General features: G+C 38.2%; 2 protein-coding genes across 8 annotated transcripts in view; one reads left to right on the top strand and one right to left on the bottom strand.

Annotated features, from left to right (window-relative positions):
- Window positions 1-23,818, top strand: part of Zar1l (zygote arrest 1 like) — an 82,085-nt gene that overhangs the window by 39,818 nt on the left and 18,449 nt on the right. The window lies entirely within an intron of this gene.
- Fry (FRY microtubule binding protein) overlaps window positions 3,545-23,818 on the bottom strand; it is a 353,736-nt gene continuing 333,462 nt past the window's right edge. For 4 of the 6 annotated variants that reach the window (XM_010623889.3, XM_010623891.3, XM_010623893.2 and 1 more), the window contains 4 exons: window positions 17,299-17,316; window positions 15,492-15,602; window positions 5,601-5,803; window positions 3,545-4,978 (listed from right to left, as the gene is read on the bottom strand). In XM_010623889.3, the coding sequence (XP_010622191.1) occupies window positions 4,720-4,978; window positions 5,601-5,803; window positions 15,492-15,602; window positions 17,299-17,316 (591 nt within the window). In that variant the 3' untranslated portion in view covers window positions 3,545-4,719. The remainder of the gene's footprint in view (window positions 4,979-5,600; window positions 5,804-15,491; window positions 15,603-17,298; window positions 17,317-23,818) is intronic. The other 2 variants (XM_010623892.3, XM_010623894.2) reach the window with 1 other exon arrangement.

The following is a 23,818-nucleotide window of genomic DNA, read 5'->3' as shown; positions in this document are numbered from 1 at the left end:
GGCGATCAAACTTGGGACCTTGTGCTTGCAAAGCAGGCGGTGGAACCACTGAGCTAAATCCCTGGCTCCTGTCTCTGGAGTTTTTGAAATAGCAATAAGGAGAGCAGAGTTGAACAGTGGAGGGAAATGAGGGGGAATTTTCTCCTTGTCCTAGCTCTGGAATCCCTGCATGTTACCATAGATGGTTTAAGTTCTTGGAAGCTGAAATTGGCATCCAATATTACAGCAAGAGTTTGCTGTTCTAAGCAGGATCTGTGTAAGAGATGGGGACAGAGAAGGAAGCACCTGATAGGAAATGGACCTGCACATGGACTGTTGTGAGTTCCAGCCACTCACTGCCTGTGACCTCAGATATGAAACAAGCAAATCACAGGTTGGGGTAGAATTACTACACAAACACCCTTAGTGGAAAAATGGCCAGGGGTGTAGAGCAGAAGAAAGAACATTTTGCTGTGTAATAAATAAGTCCCTCTTATTTCAATGTCTTTCAAGGTAGGGTGTTTTCCTAAAGTGCCAACTGTGGAGCCCTTTCTCTGGGTTTACCAAATTGCTCTATCAATGGGTATAGAAAAGAGCCATGGGGGTGATCAAGTTTGAGAGCAACAAAAGTGTTTCAGTGTTGGTGGTGGGTTAGAATCAGCTGGGGAGGTTTAAGCAGCGCTGGATCATGAGCACAGCCTGTGACCAGTGATGTCCCTCTTTGGAGTGCAGCCTGAGTCTTGGTAGTCTGAGTCACCACGTGGTCATTTGTTGTGCAGCTCAAGATTTGAACTCATTGCCTATATTCTGATTCTTACAATTCTTACAAGATCTCTAGCCAACTGGCCTATACAGAGAAGTGTACTTGTTTTTCCTCAAGGGCTTCAAATAGCATCCTTGTATCCTTAGCCCAGACTTCTGTCCATAACGGACTCATATATCCACCTGTTTTTGCATCATCTTGTCTTGGATGTTTGATGGGCATCTCAAAGCCAACATGTATGAACAAGAAATCTTGATTTCCACCTCGCAAATGTGTTCTTCCTATGTATGTATTTGTCATTTCACATACATAATTTAGTGGCATAAGTATATTCACCATGTTGTGACTCCAGGAATGTTTCATCATCCTAAACACAGTAATTCTTTTAATATAAGTCAATGGTCTGTTTATAATAATAGTTATGGCTGATTGTTGTATTTGTTATTCTGTTGTTTAAAATGTAAATTATGCTGTCTTGATTTGTGTGTGTAAAGCTGAGTTTATAGGTAAGTCCAAGTGCAAATAACCAGTGATCACACACACACACACACACAAAAAGTCAAAACATGTCACTTTTTGCCCCCAAATATTCAGCAGCTTTCCAATTCACCCAAGAAGGATTCATGTCTTTCTGAGGCCCACAGAGTCCTTTCTGTTGCCTCTCTGAACACATTCTTCTTCACTCACTCTTCTTTGAGTGCTGGTTTCCTTGCTGTCCCTTTAGCAAAAGGATCCTGCTCCTGTTTCAGGATCTCTGCCTTAGTTTTTCCCTATGTGCTCTTTCTTCCAGCTATCCATGTTATAACTTCACTTTATTCAGAGCTCTATACAGGTAACACCTTCCTTGAAAGGCTTTCTCTGCCATCCTTCCTAAAACAGCAACACACCTTTGTTACTCTGTCCCCATTTTGCTGTTTCCACAGCACTTACCGCCACATCACATAGATAGCCAAGCACTAAAAAGTACTCCATGAAAAGAAAGGACCACATCTGTCTGGGTAACTGTGGTCTCCCCTAGGACCATGCCTACCTCAAGTGGGTACTCAATAAATATTTGCTGAGTGAATGAAATATCTAAGCTTATGATATATACTCAAATATTCCTCCATCCAATGTAAATGTATTGAAAACTTTAAGAATCAGCTCTGAGATATAATTAACATCATAAAATTCACCTGGGGATACTAAATTTATGTTGTTCAGGCAGATATTTGGAAGCAGGTAGTAGCTATGGATATGTAAGCAGCCTGGAGGCATGGTTCTTCTTTCTAGAATTCCATAATTCACAGAAAAGGTCAGTTTGTTAAGCCTGGGAACCAGAAACTTAAAAACTGATTCTGTGTGAATGTGTGCAATGCTGTTACAAGTGCTTCTAGCTGTTTCACAGATGTTCTAACATATTTTCTTAATGTTCTCACCTATGGGTAGAAGTAAGACATCCATATGCCTCTAAAAACCCATAGTCCTTTTTCCAAAACACCCCATTTGGAGACTGTAATTTTAATAAAATTATGTCTAAATTACAGAAGGCCTATCTTGATTGATCTCGTATGCAAATGTATTTAAGATATATCTTGTTTTGGCTCTAGAAAGCACTGAGATAGAAGGCATTTCATTTTGTTATCAAGGAAGCACCTGTTAGACATCTACCTTCTTATCATTACCCCAACTTCTTTGTAGTCTTAGGGAAGGCAGTGAAAATATTTTGTTAACAGAGGCATAGTACTATAACAGCCAAGGAGGTCTGATAATGGCTCTACAATTACTGCTGGGCTCACCTGAAGTGGTGTTCCTCTCTGACACAAAATTTCCCAACACCACTCAATGAAAAGAAGGTGAAAAAATATGGGAAAAGTAGAAAAACTCAAAATTATTTTTTAAAATAAAATAAAAAAAACTTCTACTTCCTATGATTACAGTCCAGCATGGAAGAGTACAATATACTGTTGACATCCTTTATCTTTCAAAAGAGTAAAACATCACCAGGGTTCTTTGTTGGAGAAGAGGGCATACTAGAAAATCCAGTCATGATAAGTCAGATCTCTCCACTGTGACTCCCAAAAAACTCTCTGAGGAGTGGTTAATCTGGTTACCCACAGAATCCTGTATTGTATGAGGTATGTTTCAGAGTGATCATGATTCAGTTTCTACAAACCATAGCCAATCATCTTTTAGCTGAAAAAGTTAACTTAGCAAAAGAATGTTCAGCAATCCAGGAAGTTGTTAAAATACAGTAACAACAACAAAATTTTGGGTCAGTCTCGCTTCTGAAGGATACTCCTAGAAAATAACATCGTATGACTAAGTACTTGTATGCTAGTAAAGCAAGTTAGATTTGTTAATCCTAGTAAAATATCTGTAGGGAGATGATATAAGTTGGACTGCTATGTGTGTCTGTACAACCCCCTTTTTTTCTAGTAGGGTAGTTAGTGACAGAATTAAAGTTTTCCCACTTTTCCCTGCTTAATAATACAACATATTTCAAAAATTCAAGGATGGTAACCTAATAACTGAAGGTAGATTATGGACAGTTAGAGCCCTCTTTCTTTTCTGATTTTTCTTTTTGATTGATTTTGGAGAGAACTTGTGGAAGATCAGTTTTTTAAGTTCTGCTTCCAGAGTGACTCTGTTTACCTCTGACCTTAGTGACCATGTATTGTACAGCCCCACTCGCTGACTACATGTGAATGAATGGTGTCCCTTGGGGTTGTCACTATCGTGGCCCACATGGCAAACTATAAGTGTATGTCAAACATTTCATGAACCAAAAATGAAATCCATGGTCATCATGTATTTTGTCTTTGCATTTTTTTTTTTTTTTGGTCTAAAGAAAGTTCTGAACAGAGTATCAATCAAGATTACATCACAAAACTTTAAATGTATTTACAGCATGAATAAGTTACATAGATAAACTTTGAATGTTTCTGATGTGTAACAGATTCACATGCACACATCTAACACTTTGACAGCATTAAATTTAAGGAGGAAACTTAAGAATGGCCCTTTACATATATATTACAAATAAAATATGACATTATTTTTAAACAAAGTGACAACTCATCTCTTTATGATTCTATTCTGCCTATCTAAATGGATGTTAAAATATGCATGCGTGAGAGGTGAAAAGACTTGTAATTTATGTGAATAACTTTTCTCTATAAAATGGCCAAGTTAATTAAAATGAACACTTATCCTTCTGTAGTATAAATATGTTAATAAAAGCAACCTTCTAGTAAAAAGCAGCCAAGATCCTTAAAAAGAGTCTATCTGGATCAATTTTGGTGCAAAGAGATCCAGGGCTGTCAGAAACAGTAGCCTAGCAACACAAGAAAGGTACTTCATAGCAGCTCTTTTTAGGTACAGTGATTGTATTCAAATAACAGTGTACATTAAATTGTAGTCCACTTACAGTTCACTTTTCAAACACACAGGCTGTCTGCTTTTAACTGTCTTACCGTCTTACAGTTTTTCAGTGGCCAGCTTCATTCTGCCTGTCTCTTTCTCATCTCACCACAAACAAAACAAACAAAACAGAACAAAAGGGGAAAAAGGAAAAAGAAAGGGAACAAATGTACAAGTTGTAGAATATAAAATTTTCTAAAGTGAAGAAAACATTGCACTTTTGCTAATCTAAAACTGTTTCTAGAAAGGAAGGTGTTGTTCAGTGTCGTCAGCTTTGGTATGCAATGGAAGTCACTTCTTCAGTAGTGAGTTGCATTTGCTCAGGAAAGGGGTAACACCTTTGTGCCACACAGCATGATGGGTGGAGTCTGTCTTAGGATGTCCTTTGCTACCTTGGTTCTTAAAGTATTGCTACACATTGGAAGTTCGGTCATCCTTTTTAGAAAAAGTCTTGCAGGTGACAAGAGGGAGAACAGTCCGTCCAAGCCTTCTGAAGGCTGAGAAGACACTGAATGATACTGCCCCAGCATGGCAGCACCCCCAGCTTGGAAGCCAGCGGGGATGGGAGGCTCTTGTCAGAGACTAGTGCCAGAAACACTAGAGTCTGGGAGGAAAGCAGTGAGGACTCGGTAACTCTGCGCCCTGCGGATCATGTCCCGGATTTCCATGTTTAGCTCCATCAGCTTGGTGCAGATTTCGGTCAGACTCTGGTTAGATCCCACCAGTGCATAAGTACCTGTCTGTCCCAGTGTTTGGTGACGGAAATAAATATTCAGTAGTGTCTGGACCTCATCATCAGAACTGCTTCCAAAGATGTCGTTGGGCCACAGACTTCTGCAGTTAAGAAAGATAGAACAGATTAGAGGCATTACTGGTCACAAAGTTGGGAGGTTATGAGTCTTTGTTAGTATAAGATTATTACTCTAAAAAAAGGTTTACTAAGATACTCTCATACCATATACTTCACCTGTCAAAAGTATGCAATCCCATGGGTTTCTGTATATTTGAAGTTGTGCATTATGTTCAGTTTTAGACTAGTGGATATTGTTTTTGATAAAAGTATCATAAGGGTAAAAATATCAGAATAGAATCTGATACTCTTAAAACATTTGTCTCATTTGTAATAGCATTCTGGTTCCAGTGAATGTGAAGACAATGTGAAGATGTAGGGGACACCCAAAATATGTAGACTTGGATGTTAGTTTTAAATGATATAGAGAGGTTACTTTTCAAGTCCAGAACATTTAGGGATGACAAATGACCAGAACCAATCCTGGTACTTTCAATGTGTAAGGTCTGAAAGCCAAGTGTTTCTGGAATTGCAAATAAAGATCTGAGAAGAGATATGAAAAATATCTAGACATTACTTCCGTGGTGAGTTCATCCCCAACCATGACAAAGTCACAGTTAGGTGTGCATTTCCTGTAAGCATCTGTAAAAGAAACAGGAGAGCGACCTGCATTCTCTGATTTGCCGCAAGGCTTTGCCAAGCTCATTATTCTTCAGGCAATCCAGCATGGACTGGATGGCTGCCTCGGTGGACGTGAAGGTGGGCTCGGACCATGCTCCCTCTATGTAAAGAGGGTCTGAGGTAATGGCTGCAGTGGCCTCCTTCAGGTTTCTCTTCAGGTCACTTAATTCCCTTGACATATTCAGCAGCTGTTTCAAAAACAACAAAAACATACTGTATTTAGGTGCCGGCTGGGTTGTACATTCTGAAGTGAACTAATTTGACCATGTGGGTCTGTATAAGTATGAACTTACTATCTTTTTACATTTTTTTCTCATTGAGTTTATTGGTACTTTTTAAGTATACAGTAGTTAGTTACATTCATCATTGGGATCGTGTACCTTTACATGACAGATCCTGGTTCTCATTTTTTCCCCTTGTCCCTGCCCTCTCTTTACTACCTCCCACCTCCCCTATTTACAAAGACTTGCTTTCCATTTTTTCCTTTTCTCATATTTTTTCTTTTCCCTTATTTCCTTTCCCCTACCCTTTCCACTTCCTCTACACCTTTAGTCCTTTTCTTCCTATTTCACACTGTCAGTTATACAATTTGGATACAAACTTACTATCTTGGTAAATTAAAACAAGATGTATGTTACTGTACTACGTGTTATATATATAGGATGGGGGGCAGATATGCTTTAAGTAACTTTACATAGGAAAAGTTGGAATGACCTACTTATAGGAAAGATGAAGACTTCATTTAAAATGTTTTCTGTTTAACTAGAAAGGGCAAAAATGCAGATGTACAATGGGCCAGAGAACAGGTTCAAGAGTAGGGCACATCCGGGTGCAATGCCAATAATGCAGTACAACTGTTTCCCCATCCACAAGGATATATAGGTTTTAAGAACCCTAGTGGTTATCTGAGATGATAGGTGAGACTAAGGATTCAGCAGAGCAGCTGTTTATTAGAGAGATTAGAACAGATAAAAAGAAGCTGTGTGCTTCTCAGAACAATAGGAAAGATGCCTCGAGGCATCTCAGAGATATGCCAGGGCAACTGTTGAAGAAAAAAATTGCCCCAGGTCCCCCTGGGCATTCTGGCTTGTTAGAAAAACACTGGACTACTGCAGACTCAGCTCTGGTACTGTCTGCATGATGCTGCTTTTACAGGTGTGCAGAATATGAGAGTTATAAGGTCCTGACAGCTTCCACCAAGATTTCAAAGAAAAGCCTAGGAGACCAGGAAGAAATATATCTTGGGGTCTAAGGCCCTGCAGAGTGTGTTTGATGCACACTAGAGCTGTAGAAATGTAGCCACCATGGAGACTCCAGAAATGTGGAACTGTCACCACCATGAAACACGCTCCAAAGAAAGTTGTGTGATACACAAGCCTCAGAATGCTACAAACATCATCTTTCAGCCTGTGAGAGCAGCCATGTGGGTAGAGACGAACAGAACCATAGATGCTAGGATTTCTCCATCATCCCAGAGGTCCAGGCAAAGATATATGGACTGGAAGGAGCCACTGCAGAGCTTCCACAAGGGCAATGCTGAGCAGAACTGTGAGGTCAGAACTGTTGCAGAAGGTCCCTATCAGGGAAATGCCCAGAGGAACTTCAGGGGTAGGACTGCACCGAGATCCCACAACTGTAGAGCTATCAGCGTGCAACAGTCAGTCCAGAAGAGCCGCAGAGACTTGAAAGGGTGAGATTTGAAGCATAAGCTGAGTCTAGGAAAGTCTCATAGGAGTGAGGGTGCCTGTAACCTGGGGGACTCAGCTCTGCTCCACTGTGGACAGTAGTATGCCAGATCTGAAACTTTGGGATTTAATGTTTGCCCTGCTAGGCTTTGGGATTACTCCTTTCTATCTGCCTATTCCTTTCTTTTGGAATGGGTATGTTTAACCCTATGCCAGTCCCACCATAATTATCTTGTTTTGATTTTATACATGCAGAGCTGTAAGAAGTTTGCCTTGAGTCTCAGATGAGACATTGAGATTTTTGAGTTAATACTGGAATGGGTAAAGACTTTGGGATTATTTGGATGGAATGATTTCGTGTTGTATGTGAAAAGGACTTAAGTTTCAGGAGTAAGGCCTAGGAGCAAAATGCTATGGTTCGTTCCCCTGAATTCATGAAGGAGTTTAATCCTCAAAGTTTTATGTTAATAGATTAAGAGCCCATACTTAAGGAGACTATGGTGTCTAGAGGTGGGCCTTTGGGAAGTAACTAGATTAGGTCTTTAGGGTGGGGCCCCTTAACTGAATTCTACTAAGGATTTATAAGGAAAGCAAGACCAGACAAAGAGACACACAAGAGATCCACTGTGATATGATGCAGCCAGAACGTGTGCCATGCTGTTTGGACCTCAGCCCCAAAACTGTGAGCTAAATATATCTTCACTTTATAAAGAAGTCTGCTTTAGGTATTTGTTACTGTATGAACAGCTAATACATATACAGTAATATCTTAGCTCACAGACTCTTATTTGCAAACGAAATTGGTAAAATTTTGCTTCTGTTAACACGACCATGGTCATCTCTCCCCAAATTGTAAAACTAAGTCTGTAAACTGAGGTACCACCTTACTGTGAGAAAATAGTAAGAGACTTCTATCTTAGTTCTCTTTTGAGACTGAAAATATCTACTTCACAGATCATTTCAAAGATTAAATGAAATAACATTTATAAAATGCTCAGTACAAATTGGTAGGTAAGTGTTCAGTAATTGTAATAGTGAACACGGACCCCATTCTAACAATCAGTATGTCTTGTTCTATGCCATGGAAAAGGATGAAGACACAATTTTAAGGGCAAGAATGAAAAGGAATAATTTAAATGTAACATTAGTAGTAATACTACAGAGGTAAAGGATATTTTCCATTAAAATTATGAAACCAAGGCAAGGGCAGTGGTATATACCTGTAGTCCCAGTTACTCAGAAGGCTGAGGCAGGAGTTCAGGGCCAGCCTGGGCAACGTAGCAAGACCTCATCTCAAAAATTACTGGACCCTCAAGTTCCAGAGTATTAAGTATAAGAGAAGATCTGTGTTACTTCTACTTGTCCTCAAGATATAACATGGAAGACAACTGTTTCACAACTTGATCTCAAGAGCATTAAAAAAATTGACATAAAATTTGAGTTTTTTCCCTTTGTAAGGCAAGTTCACACTCAGTGTATAAACTATAGAATTGAAGCCCTGAAGTATTAATTGTGTTCATACAGATACCTGTTAAATATAAATACTCTAGAACTAGATTTTAAATTTATTAAGGTAATCTTTAAAAATAAGATAGAATAGGGTCAGTAGTTCTGCTATCTGCCTCCCAAGTTCAATCCCTAGTACAAAAAAAAAAAAGATATAATATTTAATTTTGTGTATAATTTAAAGTGGGAAAGTGAATTTCTTCCTAATTATTTTAATACTAGTTAAGTTTTAAATTTATAGAATAAGATTTAAACTGAGTGTGAGCATATACTGTTAATCCCAGCTACTTGGGAGGCTGAGGTCAGATTGGGGAATTGAGGGAGACCCTGTCTCAAAATAAAATTTAAAAGGGCTGGGGATGTGGCTCAGCAGTAGACTACTTGCTTACCATGCATGGGGCCCTTGGTTCATTTCTCAGAATCGCAAAAAAAAAAAAAAAAGCCAACAAAAATAAAACTTAAGTAGAATTTACTTTAAATGCATTCACTTACAAATTTACTTTATTTAATTCCATAAGATTTAAAATAATTGTAGATACAAATTAATATATACATATAACATGTAACATAATTAAAACTCTAAAGTGAAACTGATTGCTTTTTAAAAAGAAGTTTCATTATCATTATGTACAGATGAGGGTTACAACACGATGTCATGGGATACATATAGATAGTAAAATGATTGCGTAGCACAACAGATCATCAGTTACTTTTTTGTGACAAGAAGAGCTAAAATCTTAATAAAATCCTTCTTACATAGTACAATTTTATTTACTTTAGTGCTCATGTTGTATGTGAGGTCTCTATACTTGTTCATCCCAAGTATCAATTTGTATCCTGTGTATTCTTTGACACATCTCCTCATCCCTGATACTTTCATTCTTGTGTATTTGAGATAAGTATGTGTTCTACATATTTTTCTTTATGTATCTGGCTTACGTCGCTTAACACAATGCTCCCACATCTATCCATGCAAATAGTGGGATCATCTTTTAAGGCTAAATAATACTTCATTTTGTGTGTGGACATCACATTTTTAAAAATTCATACATCATTTGGAAGTTATGTTATTTCCCTATTTTGGCTATTTGGAGTGATGTTGCAATGTACAAGAAAGTGGAGATGTCTTTCTGAGGTGATTTCATTTACTTTGGATATATATCTAGAATAGGGCTTATTGAATTTTATATGGTACACTAATCAACATTCTCAACAGTGGTGTACTAGGGCCCCTCTTCTTCACACCCTTATCAATATTTGTTCTCCCCTCTACCCCTCACTGGGCACTGAAAGCAGAGCCTTTACATTGAGCAATATCCTCATACCTTTTGGAAATTAAAAATTTTGAGACAGGGTCTCACTAAATTGCCCAGGTTGGGCTTGAATTTACAATCCACCTGCCTCAGCCTCCCAGAAGGCTGAGATTACAGGCATCTGGTATCATGTCAACTTCTAGAAATTTTATATTTTCAGGTGTAACAGGTCTTTTAGTCATTTTGAGTTGGTTTCTGTATATGGTGCAAGGCTTCAATTTTAATCTTTTGTATGTGGAAATTCAGTGTTCTCATTTCCTCAGCACCATTTAGTGAAGGAATTATCCTTTTTTCCAACATGTTATTTTGATGTCTTTGTCTAAAATTAGCTGACCATATATGTGTGGATTTATTTTTAGGCTCCCTAATCTGTTTTATTAGTCTGTGTTTCTGTTTTTGTGCCAGTACTATACAATTTTGATTACCAGAGTTTTGTAATACATTTTTTTCCTCCAGTACTAGGCATCAAACCCATGGACTTCACACTGACCTACAATCCCAGCTGTTATTTACCTATTTTTATTTCGAGACAGGGTCTTGCTAAGTTGCCCAAGCTGGGCTTGAACTTGTGATCCTCCCACCTTAGCTTCCCAAAGTGCTAGGATTACAGGTATGTAACACCCCATCTGGTCTGTAATATAAATTAGTAAGTGTGGTGCCTCCAGATTATTCTTCCTCATATGGTTTGACTGTTCAGGGTTTTTTATGGTTCCATACAAATTCTGGATATTTTTTCCTATTTCTGTGAAGAATACCACTACAATTTTGGTAGGGATTAAATATACATAATGCTCTGGGTAGTATGGGCATCTTAATATTACTTCTTTCTGTCAATAACACAGAATCTATCTTTGGGGATTTTCAGCTTTTTTACATTAAATTTTAAAATAGTTTCTAGCATATAAAATTTCACCATCTTGGTTCTATATTCATATCTATGTATTTTTAAAATGATGCAAATAAGATTGTATTATTGATTTGTATTTCAGCTGGGTCAGCTATTGTTCATAAAAATACTGATTTTTACATGTTGATTTTCTGTTAAGTTCAGATGCAACACTGTTACTAACAGTTGCTTTTTTGGGATGGAATCCTTGGCGTTTTCTACATATTAGATCATGTCATCTGAAATAAAATTTCATTTCTTCTCCTCTGATTTGGATGCCTTTTGTTTCTTTCCATTATCTGATTGCTCTCACTAATACTCCCAGTATGTGTTGGATAGAAGTGGTAAATGTGGTCATCCCTGCCTCGTAGTGGATCTTAGCTTTCACTTTCCCACTGGTTAGCTGTAGGCTTTCGTAAATGTGTCAAGTGGTATGTGTTGGCTCTGGTTCTGGGTGGCCACAGTGGTTCAGTGTCTGTAGAGGTACTGTCAGTTATAATCGTGTCAGTGTCAGTAGCCTAGGCTCTGGGAGTTGGTGGCAGTGGTGGTAGCAAGGTAGACTGCTAAGAGTTCTTGGCAGCAAGGGCTTTAGGGGTCCTCCTGCTCTCAGTTTCTGTACAGTGGAGAATCCTAGCCAAGGAGATCCCTCTTGGTATTGGCTGTAACACAGGCCCATGGGCTGCCATACGAGCACTGTTCAGGTGGTTGGAGCAGCTGTGGAGCTGAAGTCTTAGGCTTACTATCTTGTTGAGCTATGTGGCACCTGTGATGTGGGTACAGGTTTACTCTCTGGGCATGAGTAGATGTAGCTCCTATTAAGCCAAGGACTGCAACTCTGAGGTATTCCCTAGTAGTTTGAATCCAAGGGATGGGGATGTGGCCATGATCCTGAAGGTCAGGGCACAGTACTGGCATAGCTGCAACTTGAGTCTTGAAGCCAACAGGGCACAGAGGCAACTCAGGCAGCAGAAGTTGTGACCCTGGATGTTGGTGTGATAGGACACAGCTGTGGCCCAAGCTCTGTGAGGGCAGATGCAATGACACCAGGGATCTTGAAGTAGAGAAGTACACAGCTATGTCTGGGAGTGTGAGTGCAGGGTATAGGGCAACGTTAGCTTTATTTCCCAGGGAGGTAAGGTACTGCGGTAGCTCAGACTCTGGAGGGCTGGTCCAGATCCAGGAAGGTGGAGTGCTATGCCTGTTTAGTCCAGAGTACACAGTGGCACAGCTAAACCAGGACTATGTTTTCTTGGGTGGGTGAGCATCAAATGGGCTTTGGTACGAGGACTGCAGTTGCTTCATTTGGTCAAAGCTCTGGTTTGCAGGGGTCAAGCCATGAGGATAGTTCAGGTGCTGAGTGGGCACAACTGCTATGCCAGGTCAAGGCAGCTTCTTGCCGAGGTAACAGTGCCTAGTGTTTGAGAAGCAAGGTTCAGCATAGGCTCAAGTGCTGGTGTGGCAGCTGCTCCCCTAGCTACAGCTCCCATTTTCTGGGGCCAAGGTACCAGGTTGGTTCAAGTGCTGAGGGGATATAGCTGCTCTGAAGGGTTGCAGTTGTTCTGCCAGCTCTGGCATGGGTCCTCTGGTGGTTTAGGGTCCTTGAGGGGAAAGGTGCTATGCAGGCTTGGGTGCTGAGGTCATGTCTCATCAACCAGGCTAGGCTGAGTAGCCAGAAGTAGGGTATAACAGCATCTAGGATGGGTTGCTATTCGTTAGTGCCTCCTAGGCAGTTTGTCCCAAAGGTATAGGGAGCTGTGGCACATAGGCCGGGAATGGTGAACTACCGTGTATAAGTGTGGTGCATTGAGGGCAAAGCTTCAGGGCTGTGAGATGCAGTGAATACTGGCCTCCAGAGCAGGAGGTAGCAGTGGCTCAGGTCTCAAGATGGTGCAGTGCAGAAGCTTGGGTCATGGAGCTGGGTGATGGTCTAGGGGCTTCCTGTTCTGAGCTGACCTCAATAGGGGATTTCTGCCACTCCCTTGCTGTCATCTCCATTAGTCCCTGACGGAAATGTAGTTGTTCGTTCATTGTTTTGGTCCTTTATTGTTTTGCTGGTAGGCACCTCTAGTTGGGCCCTTGCTCCAACTGCTTTCTCAATATGGAAGATGGAGTTTTATTTGCCTGTCTTCTATTTCTTGAGCAGTGATAGACTCTACGGATCCTGTTAATATTTGCTTAGATGAATAAGAAGCATAAACTTCATGGCAAATAATAGGTTATCACCTCTTTTCTCTTTTGTCTGAGAATTTGTAATTCTGTGGAGGAAGACTGCTTAGTGAAAAGCTCATATACAACATTTAAAAGTATACTCAAAAGCTGTATTAAACTAGATTCATTCATAGGAAAATGGATACATATTGAGGTCATACTCCTAAGTGAAATAAATAAATCACACATGTGTAAATACCAAATAGTTTCTCTGATGTGAAAAACTATAATAGTACATAAGATCCTAATGAGATAATTGACAATGTGAAATAGGAAGAAAAGGGCTAAAGTTGTAGGAAAGTGGGAAGGGCAGGGGAAAGGTAATAGGGGAAAGGTAATAAGGGAAAAGATAAAAAATATGAGAAACTGAAAAAATGGAAATAAAGTGTTTGTAAATGTAAATACCCCAAATAGTTTCTCTGATGTGAAAAACTATAATAGTACATAAGATCCTAATGAGATAATTGACAATGTGAAATAGGAAGAAAAGGGCTAAAGTTGTAGGAAAGTGGGAAGGGCAGGGGAAAGGTAATAGGGGAAAGGTAATAAGGGAAAAGATAAAAAATATGAGAAACTGAAAAAATGGAAATAAAGTGTTTGTAAATGGGAAGGGAAGGATGGGGGGTGAAGAGAGGGCAGGGACAAGGGGGAAAAATGAGAACCAAGACTTGTTATGTGAAGGTACAGGAACCCAGTGATGAATGTAACTGTATTGTATACCTAGAATGTACCAATAAACTCAATTTAAAAAAAAGGTATACTGGGAGGGCCGGGGATTTAGCTCAGTGGTGCTGCTGTCTGCCTGGCAAGCTCAAAGTCCCGAGGTCAATCCCCAGTACCAAAACAAACAAACAAACAAACAAAACCAAAAAACGTATACTGAAATTAAAAGTTATGTAGTTTTCCCTTTCTTTTCAAACTGAGTAAGAAATAGTGAAGTGACTGTCATTCTGTTACTTTTTGTGGTTCCTCCTCCCTGGCCCCCTTATTAGACAGGTTTCCCAGGCTCCATTTTCTTCCTACTGCTCTCAGTGGGAGGATTTCACTGATCTCTGCCTGTCTGCAATGATGATCACCTGTGTACCTTCAGTCCAAGTCTCCTAACTTTAGATCCTCCTATCTCACCACTTGCAAGATTATCATTAGACCTGGTTTTGGTCTAATAGACAGAGGTGTTGGCTGCCTGGATGGACAAATGTCTCAGTCCTTCTTGTATGTCCCTGTCACAGCCGTGCTAAGGTCACTTGGCTTATCTGAGATGCAACCTGACTATCACCCTCAACTCTCCCCTCTCCTTCACCATTTCCATCAGTTTCACTGATCTTTTGTCCCAATATCACCTACACCACTTTTCTCTTCTCTAGGCCTACAGCTTCTGTCCTATTTCCAACATTCTTCTCCTGTCTGAACCATTTCAGCAACTTTATAGGTATTCATCTCCCCAGTTTAGTTATCAAATCCACCTTTCTTATAGCCATCATATAGATCTTACTCAGATGCCAAAGCATCTTCCACGATCTCACCCTTACCTCTGTCTTCTACCTATTTCACCACTCTTCTTTCATTAGCATTTTATATTGCAATAAAACCAAACTGTTTGTAGGTCCCTTCTCTCTCTTACCACCTTGACTATGCCCATGCTTTTATTCTGATTGGACTTCAACTCTATGACTCCATTTTGTCTTATAAGATTCTGCTCAGGTGTGACTTGCTCCAGAAAGCTTTCCAGTTTCAAACTTTCTTTCCTCTAGACAAATGAGGCATTTATCCTCTGTGTTCCTATGATACCCAGTACAAACTACCAGTACTTTACTTTCACTCATGGCAAAACTGGCTCACTTGGAGGTAGTACATTTAAATTATTTTGCTTTTTATACAAACATACCATATAGAGTTAGATATTTTCCTCTTACATCAAAGTAAAGGCAAATATGAAAGGATAGATGTGAAGAAGAAATGCCACACTACAATGAGTCTTTTGTTTTGTTTTGTTTTTCAAAGAAATCCCAGACCCAGGGATAGGATCAGGTTGATTTAAATGAGGCATCCAGAGCACTAAATGTGGCAAGGGCCTTGCCCCTAAATTTTCTCACCTTAGTGTGGTATTGCCTTAGAATCCATTAAAAAATGAGAACAGAAATAAGTACAAGACATTTATTCTGACTTGTGCTCGAGAAAAATAATTAAGTGGGAGCATAGTCACTTGGGCAGTTATAAATGGAGCAGAAAGGAGAACCAAACAGAATGATGACTTTAGTGGTGGGACACAGGGACTCACCTCTGGCATGGAGCTCACTTCGTGCACCTGGCCGATGAGCTTACAGTAGGACTGAAAAAGCAACAGCAGCTGGAAGTGTAGTTTATACAATCTCTGACACAGTTCTAGTTGCTAAGGAGAGAATGCACATGAGAAGAAATAGTTATTAAGGACCATTCTTGTATAACTAATGAAATCTTAGTGGAGATATTTTATTTTTTTTTAAATTAAGGCAACACAACTAGCAGTTACTCCAAATAAAGCAGAAAAACAAAATCCAGTCAAATATTGGTGAAAAATTTATAGTGTATTATGGGACATTATATTCTATATAATAGAAGATGACTAATTAGAGAGCAGCAGGAATAAAAAGACCATGCGAACTGCCTCATTTCCATTATATTTGCATAATTAACTAGACTATAGCTGATTGTATTAATTTTTATAAGCTATAATTGCTTTTAAAATGAATTTTTTATGAAGAAAGGAAAGACATTAAATATTTCTAGATATTAAATTTATAAATTACTCCTTGTTATGGTTCTGTTTGGCATCAAGTAGACATTCATCCTAATGTCTGGGTAAACACAAGCCATCCAGTCCTCTCAGTTACTATGTCAGCCTTCTACTCAGTGCTCAATGTTTACTGAATTAAAGGGACATAGAAGGGGCCAAAAGTGCTTAAGACATTCTGAAAACAGCTATACTTCCTGTGGAAAGAATATTAAAAATGACCATTATACAAAATGGTCCTTGGGCCTCTGGAATTCAAAATGTTTTCATTATATGGCTCTGTATATTATGAGGGAGAAAGATCATAAGAAATCTCAATACCAATGACCATACTCCTCTTTTAGCTGTATCCTCTACACTTTGCCTATTTTATTTCAACAAATGGTTAGTGCCTAGGCAGTGAATGGGGTTTATTGAAAGAATGGCCTTCACTACATAGAATTTGTTGGCTCGGTAGTCATCAGTGAAAGTGGGTTATATATGTGGTTTAAACTAAAAGCTTCACTGTTCAGTTTTCAAATGGGGTTAAGGAAGGGTAGGTAGAGCTCTTCTTTAAACATACTACGAAAAACTCAGCTGGGAATTGGGGTCTTCAGGGTGATGAAATTTTTGCATAAATCATTTAAGGAGAGGAAGTATAAGCATTTAAATTTAGGTTTAGGAAGAATATTTTGTTGTTATTATGAATACAGTATCATATGTTTTATCCTAATTTTAAAATATTACTAAAATTCATGTTCAGAACATGCTGAAGATGTTTCCTTTTTCCTCCTCCTCTTTTCATGCTTGGAGGGGAAAACAATTCCACTTAGATTTGATTCCTCAATATTGGTAAGCAGCCTAAGTTTAAAGTAGTATATACACTTACTTATTAACTCAAACTAGGTCTTTGGTATTTTTAGTAAAACACGTTGTTATACTGCCATTTAAATTTTGTAGAGACCTTTTATAATCTTATATGAGAAATAATTACCAGGGACTTGCAAATAAATAAAAAGTATTGCTTAAAAATAATGTCACGACTTCCCAATTTAGGGTGAAACCTAGCTATGAAAATTCTTGACTTTCCTAAGTGCCAAATAATGATAGTTATTATTTAAAATATTCTACTGACAATACAAGAATTCATAGCAATGTAGGTTTCTACTGTGGGGCAAAAGCAGCCCTGATATAACTGGCATGTCTCAATCTATCAAAGAAACTAAAACACGAAAAAGGGAAAACGTGCTAAGAGATATAATAGTAACAGTAAAAATAAGGTTTGTTACAGACCCATGCCTAAGTGGACAAAGAGTATGAAAGAAAGTTAACTTACTGCAAGAGATTCCATTTGCTACACAGCAAGCATGGCACAGGAAACAAAGGAAAGGAAAGAAAGTACAGGGTCAGTGTATGCATGCAACAGAAAGCACGGCCCTCTTCCAAAGCAGAACTATCAGCAGTATTAGCGTTGCTGGCCCAAACTTGAAAAATGGTTGCCAATGTTGCACCCATTCCACATGCACAGCACTGCAGTTAAAAAACAAGCTCTAATGGGAAACATATCATTAAAAAACAATTTTTAATCTTTTAGGTTACCTGGTTAGTTGGTTTACATTTTGTCATGTCAGTCTTGGAGACCGGAAATAAAAATTCTTACTGCTTGGAGATTTTAGTGTATAAATGTGAATAATATGTAACATAGTAAAACTGTGAGAAAGACAGCTAAATAATTTGAAGAGTATAGTATCAAATTATAGCGTTACATTATATTAAGATAGTCTTTAATATGTTTGGTTTTGTAACTACTAAACGGTGGAAATACAATTAACACTGAATATAATTAACAATCCAAATGCCATTTTCTTTAGTTGTCTTGGCTTCTACATGGATAACATTTTATAAGACTACTAAACTGGGCCTGGTGGCGACCACCTGTAATCCCAGCACTCGGGAGGCTGAGGCAGGAGGATCACTGTGAGTTCGAGACAGCCTGGGCTACATAGTGAGTTCCAGGTCAGTCTCAACTACACAGTGAGACCCTGGCTCAAAAAAACAAAACAAAAGAAAAAGACTATGAGACATTATAACTGCAAAGGAATAAATGGAGTAAACACTGTATACTGTATCTTCAAATGAATATGATATATGATGTCATTTTCTTAATTTTTTGGTAAATTTTTCTCCAGTAGATAATTTCTCAAAGTAATTTAGAATTGTTAGTTAATAGAAATGTGCAACCAGGCCATGTTCAACTATAGCTACCATTTTTGATATTACCATAGAATTAATTTAACAAAATTTAGGTATCTGAGAAAAGATAACCATAACTTGACAAAACATTTTTTAAAAAATAAGTATGACCATTCCTAAAGGTCAACTAATCTGTTTCTGAATTTTCAAAATATTTAAGGATCTGTCTCACTCCATTTCTAATTCATGGAAACAAAAACCCCTTTTCTTTAAAGTTCTTTCAAAAACTCTGGATTATCAGTTTAAATGTACTATGCTTTAACATAAGGTACTGTATAAAAGAACAAATGAAACTATCAAATTATTATTTATAAGTTACAAAAGTAGTAACTGAAGGTTCATGACAAATAGCCTCTGCTCTTGTCCCAGTCGGGGCTACTGTCTATGGGGTTTGGCACACATTACATTTACTGAGTAGTTTTTTGGACCCTGCCCAATATATCTCTATGCTTTGAAAGATGAACCTCTTTAAGCCCGTGAGGTAGATTACATGGTTTGAGGTAGTTACTATTTTCAAGAAAACTTTGTCTAGTAGTTTCTATAACCAAAACTTACATACATATCAAATGGGCACACAGGGTTAATCTTAATATCTCCATGCATATAGTATTTCCACTGTGAAGACTTTTCAGAAAGCAGCAAATGTGAGAGATCCTTAGTGTTCACATTAGCACGTAAGTGCCTGTGCATGGAATTTACTTCTCAGCAGTGTGGAATGAAACATGTGCTGAGTAAATCACATGATCTTGTGTGGAGAAAAGTGCCATCCTTTTGCTATTTTTCTAAACAAAGTAGTAATCCAAAGAGGTCATCAAATGAGTCAAAGTAAAAACTTCCCTGACCAACAAAGGTAAATGAAGCTCTCTGATTCCAGTTCGGTGCTAAGGAATGTCACTGTCAGTGTGTTCCTCGCACCAGGTACTCAGGACATAAAATACTGTAGCATGTTTTTTGGGAGATGGCTGGCCAGGTTTGATGAACACCGGTTCTTGGTATCCTTCAAGCTGCTTCAGGCTTCCTTGATATATATTATCTCAGAATTGAGATAATATCAGGTTGGGACCTGATTTGCATCTACTGTTCCAAAAAGTAGCGAACAATGTCTTTCTAAGGAGCTGTTGCATGGAAAATACTGAAATTTTCTTTCCTTGTGATCCAGTGTCTTCCTATTCTCAGGTTTAAAAAAAATAATCCATTTAGATATCTTTCTGTGTTTTGGTGACTTAACAATGTTTTGGCCCTGTTATGGAAATGTGATTATGTCATTTGGTCTCAAGAATTTTATTCAAGCCCTATTCCTTTTCTCCTGATGTGGCCTGATTTATAAAATCAGTTTTGGAAGTATGCTTTCTCAAAATGAGGGGGGAAAAAACCCCTCAAGGAGCCAAGGTGTTAAGAACTGATCATTAACAATTAGGGAATGTGTAGCTTAAAAAGCCCACAACAAGCTAAAGCTTGTTTCCTTACAGTAGCCTAGACATCTCTGCTTTCTCTGTGTTCTGCCTTCAGATGGCTTCTATGCTTATATTTGGTCAGGATTTTTTTTTTTTAAACCGGGGATCAAACTCCGGTCCTTGTGCTTGCAAGGCAGGTGGTAGCACTACTGACCTAAATCCTCGACCCCAGGAAAAAAAATTTGACATGAGTGAAGATGAATCACAGCATATTTGGCTATTATTTTCATATTTCGTTTCTGAAAGTTGTGGGTTTAAATGGGATAAAATTTAGATTCCAGGTAGGCTGGAGGTAACATAGTTTAATGATGCTTCTCTACTCAGTAATAAGTGGGTATATCTAATCTCCTAAGTAGGTAGGGAACAGTGTGTACTTGTTAATACCACATGGTTTTGGCACATTGACAACTATTTTATGTTTGTTCAGTAATTATTTTGGACCTTGATCATAAAAATGTCTGTCCAAGTTTAGAAAGATAAATACCTTGAAGCCTGTAATATAGAAAATATACCTTGGGATATTTACTATTTTTGGGAAAATGTAAAATAATTTTAGGAGACATTTCTTTCACCAATACAGGATAGAAGATTCCCTGTAGAATAAAGACTGGTCAATTATATCTGAAGGAGATTTACTAGGTTATGATGAACTGGAGGAAAGTCTTAGCATTTAACTTATTCAACTTATCTAAGACCACAGGTTGCAAGCTTCTTATTCCTGGATTATGTAGAAACAGGAAACATACAACTGAAAATGTCAGTGTCCAGAAAGAACCTAATAGTTGGAATGATGATTTGAATATAATAAGATGAAATTTAGTAGGGCTAAATGTACATTTTTGCACTTGAGTCCAAAGACTAATACTTCAAGCAGTGTCCAGAAATATCTTGTAAATGATAATATGTAAGTGAGATCCCTGTGACAAGCACAAAGGAGACATCTCCAGCTTTCCTGGGCTACCACCTCTGCCAGACTGGGCAGATGAGCAGCTGTGTTAGCTACAGGGCTGAAGCTGCAAGCACTGCCTGTAGAAGCCAGAGCTGGCCAGAGACTTAGTGTCCTGGCCCACATTTATATAAAATTAAGCCACCTAGTAGCTATTCCAGAATAAATTCCACAAGAGAGGTCAATGGAAACCAAAATCCTTAAGTCATAAAAGATTTTTCTCTCTTCTTAAATGTGCAAGCTAAGAAAACACCAGTGAGGCTGTGTACACAAAGGAGTGAAAATGATTTTGTGAGATGTATGCAAATCACACTCCTTGTTTTATATCATATGTAGTTATGCTGCACCTTGTTTTAGAATTAGAATCACCAGGAAGCCTAAATCATTAACCCATCATATTTGTCTTAAAAAAAAGGCCTTCCCTCAAATTCATAAGGCACTGTAAAAATATGGTGAAAATGTTAAAAATTTTAAAATAACTTATTCCTTGTCACTTCAAACGCACTTATCCCATCATTTTTTGCCACTTTCTGAAGCAGTTCTGGATGTCATCTTTTATGAATGTTGTTAGTTGCAATATTTAGTTTTTTTAGTTGCACTGTGGCTACCTGGATGTTGTGAAGTGATTTAAAATGTTTATCTTTCACGGTCATTTTGACTTTGGGGAAGAGCCAGAAGTTGCAAGGTGCCAGGGGTGGTAAATAAATAGATGAGGGCACACCATGATGTCTTCATTTGACAGAAATTTCTAGACATTTCAAATGGACTCAGAACATTAAGGCAGCCATGAAAGTTTTGAAAGAGGACTTCTAGAACTGCTTTAGAAATAGAAATTTACAAGAAGGATGGGATAAATGTGTTTGAAGTGGGGGGAATATTCTGAGGGGGATTAATAGCAATGTGTCTTTTACGGAAATAATTTTTTAAAAAATTAAATATTCACTCTATTTGTTGATGAGACCTTAAACTTGTAGTAGTTAACAGTAATTTCACTTTGTACTTTACAATTGTTAAATTATAAAAGCATTGGTCTCTATTCTGTTCCCCATTCTACTTGCCTCCCATGCAAAGGATGCTTAGATTGACTGAATCTACCACATTATTTTAGGAGACACAGAACCTGCCTAATAAGGGAGTTAGAGAGAATCAATGGAAGGTAAGCACTGCTCTGAGGCCAAATGTTGAATTTTGCTTTGAGATAGAAACCAATGGTAGCTCCCATCAGCAAAATATCTCCATGTCTGGAAATTAGACCTCAGTGTTAACATGGAGTGACACCATTATTTCTCCTCAGGGCCCGCCCCTCTTTAGTGTATAAAGATTTCCCCGTTTACTCCCATATCCTATTTTTGGCTTTGTGCAGTAGAACTGTTAACTGTGAAGGAATCCACTCCCTACTGTGCTTAGCTAAACTTCAAGCTCAACAGTGGTGTAGTGTAGTCAGGGCTGATGGAATTTACAGTATGTAGCCTGAGAGTGTTGGCTATGGTCAGACAACTTCCAGGGCCCACTAGGAAATCTGACAGAGAATTCTGCTGGGTGTCCAGATAATTTCAACCAGCCATCTAGTCCCGTTTGACTTATTAGGACTGCCAGGCTCTCTCTTTAGGTGGTATACAGTATGCCTTCCAGACCAGCCTCAGATCTGGAGTTATCACATGCAAGGGACTGAAAGCATCTTCTTCAGCTCAATTGGCCACTGCCTAAGTTTTTCTGGTCATCAACGTGTCCATGAGCCCAAAACCGCTTGGGTCTTACTAAAATGTTGCAGACATTAGACTAGAATTTGTCTTTATACTAACCTTTTTGTAACAAATCCTACTCTCATCACTCCTAGGTAGTTTAGGGACCCTTATTATTTATGAGATTTTTAAAACCCATTATTAGACATTTAAATACATGCTAGAAATTATTCTGTAATTCTTCCCTATGTGTATGTTATGACTCAAAGTAAGTTACAGTAAGTCTGGACAAGTGGGGGAAATATGGCCTTTGGAATTTGTGCCTTAGCTTCTTTACTTGCAAAACGGAAAACCCTTACTTTCAAAGGATTGTTTTAAGAGATTAATTGAGATTATATGTGTATAATACTTGTAAAACAGTTTAAATTTTTCCCCTTGTATCCTCAAGATTATTGCTAACAGTTGCTACATATAAATGAATGAAGATGAACTCTATTTTCTTAATCCTCAGGTTAGTAAAAATACAAGAGATAGGAAAGAATAAATATTATATACAACTGACTATATGCTGCATAATGACATTTTGGGCAAACAGATCATATATGTCCTCATTCTATTACCCAGTGATGTAGCCTTTGCAGTTTGTAAGTACACCCTGTAATGTTTCCACAATGATGACATCGCCTAATGATCCATTTTTTAGAACATATCTCTATTGTTATGTGATGCATGATTATCTATCTATAGAAGCAAAGAAAGATGGATGAGGAGGAAATGAGTAGCAAGAATAAGCAAAAAGGAGTTTGTTTGAAGAAGATGAAGAACCTAGGTGTGTGGGGGGGAACCGAGCAACTAAAGCAAGTAAAGCCACTTATCAGAAATAGTTATGAGCATAATGTGTACACATTTTAAGATTAGGATATTTGAGAAAGAGGATCATTTATCTAGAATTTCTGTTATCATGAAATAGTAGGGTTAACCAGGCTACTCTAAACAAATATGATATTTCATTTTAACCCTAGTTCTTAAAAAATTTGTTCTGTATTAAAATGTACCTTCCTGACTGAGATTTCATTACAGAAAACATAATAGGATGAGTATTAAGGGTAAATGTTTAACTTTTTAAATATACTATTCAAACCATACTATAAAATGGACTACATTTGTGCCTACTGTGTAAATCCTAACCCAGTAACTGTTATCTGGATTGAAGTTGTCTGAATAGCAGGGGAAGGACTGAGCTGGAATTAGATGGCATCAGTGCTACTGGGGGCTGGACAATCTGAAACCTAGGTAATATACAGTACTTCTAAAACATGCTAATGACACAGATATCAAGTAAAAATCAGAGGCACAAATCAGAAGCAGCATATTATAGATGTGCATGCAGAGATTGCTGGAAAAGCTGCAGTTCCTTGTGATTTCAAATTGCACTTTTAGGGATGGGGATTTAGCTCAGCGGTTTGGTGTCCTGCCTTGCAAGTGTAAAGACCCGAGTTCAATCCCTGGTCAAAAAAAAAA

The sequence above is a fragment of the Fukomys damarensis genome, unplaced genomic scaffold (genome assembly GCF_012274545.1).
Source record: "Fukomys damarensis isolate Sample0158 unplaced genomic scaffold, DMR_v1.0_HiC HiC_scaffold_38, whole genome shotgun sequence".
Taxonomy (NCBI): Eukaryota; Metazoa; Chordata; class Mammalia; order Rodentia; family Bathyergidae; genus Fukomys; species Fukomys damarensis.
The sequence above is the reverse complement of the archived record's forward strand: the minus strand, read 5'-3'. Positions and strand labels throughout refer to the sequence as shown.